The 9,253-nt window shown below is 41.3% G+C and overlaps 1 protein-coding gene across 1 annotated transcript; it reads left to right on the forward strand.

Annotated features, from left to right (window-relative positions):
* The first annotated feature begins 959 nt into the window (after positions 1–959).
* Positions 960–1,895, forward strand: Olfr1382 (olfactory receptor 1382). The gene has a single exon (NM_001011790.1). The coding sequence runs from the start codon at positions 960–962 to the stop codon at positions 1,893–1,895; it is 936 nt and encodes a 311-aa protein (NP_001011790.1).
* The last annotated feature ends 7,358 nt before the right edge of the window (positions 1,896–9,253 follow it).

Consider the following 9,253-nt stretch of genomic DNA (forward strand, 5'->3'; position numbering starts at 1 on the left):
GTGAAGAGATGAATTGAGAAAGATGTGGTAGCCTGCTCAGGGTGTGACCAGGATCAAGAAAGGCAACATGGCGCATGAAGGGTTCACAAATCCCTATCCATAGCTTAGGAAGGAGAAATTAAAAACTTATGACTGCTAAGGGAGGGAGACTCAGTTTTAATTAACAGGATAGCCTCTAGTAGGTCAACCACGCTCCAGTAGTTAGCCCATACCCATGTACATATTGGTATCACAAATTGGACTTGGTGGGTTACTTTCTGTGAAAGAGAGAGAGGACATAAAGTTAGGAGAGGATGGGGAAAGGATGCATCTAGGGGGGAGTGGAAACAAACATACTCAAAATATGTTTGAGTTGTGTATGAAATTCCCTAAAACTAATAAACATATTTATAAAGGAAGATCAAACATAAGTGAAAAAGAATCAGTCACCAAACCCAGACACTATTGCATATGCCAGAAAGATTTTGCTGAAAGGACCCTGATATAGCTGTCTCTTGTGAGGCTATGCCAGTGCCTGGCAAATAGAGAAGTGGATGTCAGCTATTGGATGGATCACAGGGTCCATAACGGAGGAGCTAGAGAAAGTACCCAAGCAGCTAAAGGGGTCTTCAACCCTATAGGGGGAACAACAATATTAACTAACCAGTACCCCCAGAGCTCGTGTCTCTAGCTGCATATGTAGCAGAAGATGACCTAGTTGGCCATCACTGGGAAGAGAGGCTCCTTGGTCTTGCAAACTTTATATGCCCCAGTACAGGGGAATGCCAGGGCCAAGAAGAGGGAGTGGGTGGGTAGGGGAGCAGGGCAGGGAGAGGGTAGTGGGGACTCTTGGGATAGCATTTGAAATGCAAATAAAGAAAATATCTAATAAAATGTGTAATTTATGAAGTATCTAAAAAATAGTTCATGTTTTTCATAGGAAGCATTCAGTTGTCTTCTGTTTGTGCAGGTGGGAAAATATGGACTATTTGAACACCAGTTCAGAAGAGGGCTTCATTTTAGTGGGCTTCTCAGACTGGCCTCATCTAGAACCCATCCTTTTTGCTTTCATTTCTATGTTCTACTCTCTGACTCTCTTTGGCAACACCGTGATCATCATTCTGTCTCAACTGGACCTCCGCCTGCACACACCCATGTACTACTTCCTCTGCCACCTCTCCTTCCTGGACCTCTGCTACACTGCCAGCACTGTGCCCCAGCTTCTGGTCAACCTCTCTGGACTTGACAGGACCATCAGCTTTGGAAGGTGTGTGGCCCAGCTCTTCATAATGCTCTCACTGGGAGGCATTGAGTGTGTGCTTTTGGTGGCAATGGCTATAGATCGCTATGCTGCTGTGTGTCGCCCACTCCACTACACAACCATTATGCACCCTGTTCTCTGCAGAGCATTGGTTGTATTCTCCTGGGTAGGGGGCCTTGTGAACTCTCTGATCCAGACAAGCCTTGTGATGACCATGCCTCTCTGTGGACACCAACTGAATCACTTCTTCTGTGAGCTACCTGTTCTCCTGAAGATGGCCTGTGAGGACACAGGAGGAACAGAGGTCAATTTGTTTGTGGCCCGGGTCATAATCTTAGTGTGTCCTTTACTGCTAATTCTAGGCTCCTATGCTCACATTGCCAGGGCAGTGCTGAACATCAGGTCAATGGCTGGTCGCAGAAAGGCTTTTGGGACATGTGCATCTCATCTCATTGTGGTTGCCATGTTTTATGGCTCAGCCATCTCCACGTACCTCCAACCTGTCCACAGGTATTCTGATAGTGAGGGGAAGTTTGTTGCCCTTTTTTATACTGTAATCACCCCCATGCTCAACCCTCTGATCTATACGTTGAGGAACAAGGATGTGAAGGGGGCTCTGTGGAAGGTGCTAGGGAGAGGCACAGACTCCAGGTAGGAGAGCAAACAAGAGCAGAAAATTATTTAGTATTAGGTTACTGTAAATTAATTGATGTTTACTATTGGAATACATTACTCATAAATGTGATTATAGAATCCATCCTTTTATTTTGGAATTTCCCACTTTTTGCTAATGACATTACTAGTTTATTTTATACTATGGAAATAACATGGAACAAATTCAAGAAATTTTCTTATTTGTACATCCCAGGTAGGGTCAGACTAGGTGGCAAAAGCATTGATTCATCACAGTACCCAACTCCTCAGAGTCCGAGGTTTCAGTTTCTAGAGCAGAATCGTGCTGTAATCACAAGCCTTTACCTTGGAACTCAGGACAGCAGCTCACGCCAGTGTGTGCACTGGACTTATCTCGACCTCCAATGGTCTCAAGGGACCAGATTCAGTGTAGGCTGTGCTTCAGTTGTGGTGTTTGTGGCCATCGGTGTCGCATATGACCAGAGCCTTGTCTTGCTCTGGTTAGTCTACCTAGAGCCAGTGGAATTACTTGCTTCTCATCACAGACCCACTGGTTACAAATGAGGCACTTACTGGGATACGGAGAGGATTGTAGCATGAAAGCAACCTTCTTGGGACTCTGCTCACACTTGCTGAACAACACAGCAGCTGAAGTTTGTAGATCTCTCTGGCCTTGTGTCACCCTCTGCCTCTGAAACACTGACACACACCAGTACTGTGCATTTGGCTAACCTGGGCTTAGCCTGCCATCTAGTGCTGAATAGGCAAAGGTGGCTCCAGACTCAGAGAATGCAAAAATCCTGCTTTCAATGTCTGCAAGAACAATCACAAAGTCAGATCTGAAAGGCTGGAATAACCACCTAGATCTTCAGTTCATAAATGATGTTGCCCAGCAATGCACACAAAGAGCGTTCATGGAAACTCAACTTCTCCTCCCCATAAAGGAATCGATGGAGCAAACACTTGGATGGAGAATTTTAAATAAATGTTTAAAAGAAATGAGTCAACAAATACAGACAGTACAGATATAATGCAGAAACCTAACCACCACCAACAACAACAACTTAGAGAGCCAGAAATAATTCAAAAGTCAAACGGAAGGGCTGGGTTGCAGTTCAGGGGCAGAGGATTTGCGGACTATGCGCAAAGCAAGCTCTGGATTTGAGCCCTAAATCCATAATAAAACAGAAAATCAAGCAGAAATCTTTGAGCAGAAAAGGAAACTAAAGAAGACTGACTCTCCTTCCTCAGCAGCTGTCAGTGATCGCCGCCTTTCTGCTAGGGGTGGGAGCACACAAGGCTCTCCCTCTCTGGGCTGGACTGTTGTCTGGTTTAATCATGTGCAGTTCTTGTACTGACAATGTTTTTAATAAGCAGGAAAACCTATCATTTTATCTTATAAAGGAACTCAGATACCTGGAAACACTGATCCCCAAATGCTTCAGATGAAATTATCCCGGAGCTGAGCAGAGGCAACCCCCTAGAAAACACACATAGTTCTTTCACTCACCCAACCCCCTTATTGTGTGTCATCCTCTCAGACTGGAGGCAGGGGCTTGTAGAATCCTGGAAGACAAAGGAGAAATATAAATCTCCCCTGGTCAGGATCTAACAACAAGCTTAGCTCCTATAGGTTCTACTCATTTTGACTCATCAAAATTTCTGGCAAAATAATTGCAATAGCAGGTTACACAAACACCTTCCATGGTGGGCACTAGTGTGAAGAATTTGAATAGCAGATTTCTTTTCTTTTGTCATTTTCAGATTCTATGTAAGTCCGTATCATTTATACAAAATGCCTGTGTATCCAGGTTTTTCAGGTATGTACTAAACATTATTAGCTTCATTAACATATCTTACCCACATTTCCTTGAAAATACAGAAGTCAATATTCACATACCAAAGCTATCAATGGTTCAAGGCATCCTTACTCATAGCTGGCAAACTGTGGGGATAAGCCAAATGACCATCAGTAACTGCATGGATGCAGATTTAATCTATTCATGAAAGAGAACCTTGTCAATCATGTAAAAGAGCAGCAAGCTGAAGTATGCCACCAAGGACAAACCCTAGAAGAACTGAGCAAAGAAAAAGTAGCTTGCATGCAAAGGGTTGTGCGTGCTGTGGAGTGCCTTACTGTGAAGTGTCCAAAGAGACAAAATTACATCAATGGGTGTCTGAAAATGACAGTCAGGATGGTGACTGCAAATGGGCATGAAATGAAATGAGGTGAAAAAAATGTTCTAAAGTGATAAATATACAGAATTGTGAATATACTGAAACATTACAGTGTAAATATTAAGCATATACATTATGTATGGGAAATAAATCTCAAAAAACCTGTTAAAATCAGTGTTAGATGATTATACTGAAAACAAAGCCTATAAATCCAAAAATATTCCCATGCCCTTTCTATATGCAAAACCTTTAAACAGTATAATAATTGCATCTTTTGTACTTTTATTAATGAAATTTGACCTTAGCTGATTTCATGTATGCAGTGTATTCTGATTACTCTCAAGCCCACACTCTCTCTTATCTTCTTCCCACTACCATATCCCCTCTCCTTACAGCCCCTTTTCCCATGTCGATGAGTGTGGGGATCCCTGAGGCCACTGGGTCCAGCAGAATTGATCTGCATGAGGCAAGAAGAAAATCCAATTCAAAGTGACATAGTTAGCCAGTGTTGGTTCCAATTTCTAGAGTCTGACACCAAGCAGTTTATTTTAGCCATACTTAAGCAGGGCACAATTTGGTGAGAAAAAAATTCTGATAATAGTTAACTCAATCATACATGTAAAAAAAAGTTTAAGAACAATTTATATTGTAACTCTCTATAAAGAATACATGGTCTCTTCCATAAAGATGAGTTCTGTTGACTCAAAAACAATGTTCAAGATAGGGATCTAGAGAGGATGACTGAGGTAAAGGTAATAGCCTGTTGGAGTGAGGATTGGCCTGGCCCTACAGATAACACAGAAGTTACCTATACATATGCTGTTGAAAATTACAAGTGACATCTCTCATAAGGATGGATTTTATTGACTGAGAAGCAATATTCAAGGTCAATAGAGGAAGAGTCTGGAATAAACATAGTTGCTTGGAGGAACGAATGAAACCTGGCCCTTGCAAAAGATCACCAGGTTATAAACTACATCTATTCCCAGCTTTCTGGATAGAAAACAGGCAAACATCTTCTTTCTGAAGAGATATGTCTACATGTTTAGCCTTGTTGATTTCCCTAGTGACTATCTCTGAGTACTAGGACCTCAAATTCTCTACACGTTAGTGATACCTAATATTTATTTTCAACTTGACACATCTAAGAATAGGGAACCTCAGCTGATGGACTTATCTATATCATGTCTGTGGGGCATTTTTCTTATTGCTCATTGATGTTGGGGTATCACCCCTGTAGGCAGTATCACCCCTAGGCACATGAGCCTGGGTATATAAGAAAGATGGCTAAAAGTGAGCCTGGAAGAAATCCAGTAAACAGCATTCTGCCATCGTGTCTGCTTTAAGCTCCAGCCTTGAGTTCCTACTTTGGTTTCCCTCCAGGATAGACTGTGACTATAAGGGGAAATTAACCAATTAACCCTTTATTTCCCAAGCAGGTTTTGGTCCATGTTTTATCACATCAACAGACAGCAAATTAAAACAAGGTTGTTGTTCTCCTCCTCCTCCTCCTCCTTCTCCTTCTTCTTTTGTAGCCTACTAAGTTGATCCAGAGTCCTCTGTATGCTTACATGTTAGGAATTATTCAGTAGAGACTGGTGGGCCCACCAGTAAATACTGAGTTCATCAGCAGAGAGGGATAACCCTGTGGGCCTCCTCACAAATGACTAGAGTTGACAAGGGTCCAGTCTTGCCAGTTCAGGCAATCACAGCTGCTATGAAGTCATGATCGAAATGAATGTGGCATGTTCAAAGATAATTTCTCTCTATCTTCTGCCTCATATAGTCTTCCTGCCCCCTTCTTCCTTGATATTCCTTGAGCCTTAATGGGAGTAGTAGAAATGTTCTGTTTAGGATTGAGTGCTCAACTGTTCTGTTTTCTCAGCATCTAGAGCACTCAAAACTTTCTGTGTTCACCATTATTTTTTGTAAAGAGACATGTACTAATTAAGGTTAGCATTTGTATGTGGTTATAAGCATACATGTTTAGAAGGAAGTCTGATGCCATGTCAATTTAAATATACAAATACAAATTCCCCATCTATAGCCTACAATCTCCTCGCCCATTTTAAAAATCAGGTTTATAAAACTAGACCTAAAATCCTTCCAAAAGAACACACCTTGAAACCAATCAGAGTATACTTGGTTACCCCAATAACACTTGTGCCATATTGCAACATTGAGTGCATATTCCTAGCAGGCTGGCATTGTAGTTGGTAGATTCACAGTTATGTAAGATTATTAATGTCTTTTCTCCTCCAGCAGCCTACTTATCACCTTTCAGAATTATGAGTGCTGCTGGCAGGGAGGAAGCTATTGCTTAATTCCAGCTTGCTTTCTCTATATCTTGCACCCTTCTTCTTTTAACATTTGTTTGGTTGTCAATTTGATTGGACTGAGAAGAACTTGGACAATTAGTAAAGCAACCTTCTGACTATGTCTTTTCACATGTTTCCAGAAGTTAATTAGATAGGGAATTATTCACTCTGAATATAGGTAGCACCTGCCCCTACATTGGGTCCCAGTGGAATAAAGGGGAAGAGAATCATGAAGCCAACAGGCATAAGTATTCCCTCTCTGTTTCTGGCTGCCATGATTTGAATGGCTCTGGTCCACTATACTGTCTTAGTCACTGTCCTATTGAGGTGAAGAGATACCAGGACCAAGGCAACTCTTATAATAGAACTTCATTGAGGAATTGCTTACATTTTTAGAGGTTTACTCTGTTATCATCATTTCAGGAAGCATAGTAGTAGGGCACAATTTTAGCAGAACTATTGGCTGTATTTGTCATGGATTCCATAGTGGCATCACTTAGGCTTTGAAGAGCCTTTAGTAAATACTCAGTGATTTTTATCTAAGGTTTATAGGGTTGCTCTTCCAAAAAAATTCACAGAGTCTTTGCATAACTTACTCCTGAGACATACCTGGCAAACCAGGAAGTCTTCTATGACTGAGGATTGCTTAGGCAATGGTTCCTTCAGACCACCCCTAGATCAGATAGGAGGTTTTGGAGTGCAGAAATTGATTTGCTAAAAGTGTCTTTTGTGTGACAACGAGGGGGCTCTGCAAAACAGGTTGAAAGTTCAGTCTTTGAGAGGCTGATCCACTTACTGCTGAGAAGCCTAAATTCATCCTGCAGTGTCTATATTTCTTCAGTCAATCCTTCCATACAGATCAGAACATTGACACCACAGCACACAGGCAGACATGGTGCTGGAGAAGTAGCTATGAGTTCTTCATGGAGATCCACAGGCAGCAGAAGAAAGAGAAGCTGGACCTGGCTTAGACTTTTGAAACCTCAGTGCCCATGAGTAGTGACACACTTCCTTCAACAAGGCCGCACCTCCTAATTCTTCTCAAATAGTGTCATTTTCTGATGGCAATGCAGTCAATCATGTAAGCCTATGAGGGCCATCCTCATTCACACCACCACATATTCCAACCATGATGGTCTGGAAAAGTGAGCCAATATAACTCCTTCCACATTTAAGCTATTCTGAAGGAGTTTTATCACAATGACGAAAAGTCTATCTCAACTGTGTAATACATACCCATTCATATACTTCCTCTCTCTATTTTAATCCAGAACTCTAGCAAAGTATTCCTGGGAACTCAATTTGTTCATTCACACCTAGCATCTTAGTTAGGGTTTCTAGCACTGTGATCAAACAACATGACCAAAAGCACCTTGGAGAGGAAAGGGTTTATTTGGCTTACACATCCTGAGCCACAGTACATTGAAGGAAGCAGGAACTCAAACTGTGTGGGAACAAGGAGGCAGACACTGATGCAGAAGCCAAGGAGGAGCGCTGCTCACTGGCTTGTTCCACATGGCTTTCTCAGCCTGATTTCTTATACAACCAAGGACAATCAGCCCAGGGATGGTCCCACCGACAGTGAGATGGGCCATCCCCCATCAATTACTGACTAATAAAATGCTCTACAGACTTGCCTATAACCCAGTGATAAGGAGGCATTTTCTCAAACAAGGTACCCTCCTCTCAGATGACTCTACCTTGTATCAAGTTGACATAAAACTAGCTAGCAGGCCAGCTTTAGGGAGAAAAATGGCACTGAGTAGCTATGTAAGTGACACTGAATAAAATGTGTGTCAGCACTGTCTTCTGTGAAACCAGCATGATATCGGGGATGAATACTCAACGTTATTGTGTACATTGCCTGGGGTGATATGTGCAGAGTTCCTGGGAGAATGTCTTCTACAACATAAGTACTGTGTGCCTTTGGCTGTTATTATCCATTAATTGGTCAAGTCATCCAAATTAACACTCTTCCACTTATATATAATAAACTGTGCCATTTGCATTAATTGTGTATGAAGCTAATAGTATTTGCAGCGCTTGTAATGTTTCTCTGATTGTGTTATACTTCTTGTATGAAAAAGGAAAGACTCCCAACATTGTTTAAAGTTATTACAAGTACAGTGTGTTTTTTAAGACATTATTAATCCAAGAAAATGTGTTTGAAAAAAAAGAAAATGTGTGTGTACTGGATAAATTTTAGTATTATGTTGACAGAAACACTCAATGAATATTTAGCATAAACCAAGCATCTGACCCATAGTGTGTTGTTGATCCACTAACAAAGGTTAGAGAGTTAGCTCATTATAAAATCTAATTGACAGGGAAATTGAGGCTCAGTCCTGTAAAGTCACAAATATATTAAGGTATTAGCAAAGATTTTTCCTGAACTCACATTATAATTCCTTAAGTGGATATAGGTAACTTTGGATATTAATGATTTTCCCCATACCATAGGAAAAAGGGTTATTTGTGCTTTTAAATGAATATGTGAATTTATAAGTATATTGAAAATGAAAATGGAGTGCTGATCCATTAAACATTATAACAAAAAACTGAACTTCATACAACAAGCTTCAGTTGCATCAATGGAACAATTATCGGGAAATACATGACTGTCATGTGATGACTCCAAAAAAGGAAAACAGCTGTGGCATGAGGAACAGAGCAGACTTCAAGTGAGATGTGGAATTTAGACTGTCTAACAAGAGGCTGGTGGGACTGGAGTCAAAGTATGAAAGCAGAAGGAATCCTGGGCTACAGAGTCACTTGAACAAATGACAAGTTCTCTTGAGAATGCACAATAAGTCACGGAGGTTTCACAGAACTAGGAGAATAGAGAGTACTGAGGGCTACAAAGCCAATCTTGGAGCCAGCCAAG

The sequence above is a fragment of the Mus musculus genome, chromosome 11, assembly GCF_000001635.26.
Source record: "Mus musculus strain C57BL/6J chromosome 11, GRCm38.p6 C57BL/6J".
Lineage (NCBI taxonomy): Eukaryota > Metazoa > Chordata > Mammalia > Rodentia > Muridae > Mus > Mus musculus.

Coding starts and splice junctions, on each gene's coding strand:
- Olfr1382 (NM_001011790.1), top strand. CDS start 960: ATGGACTATTTGAACACCAGTTCAGAAGAGGGCTTCATTTTAGTGGGC.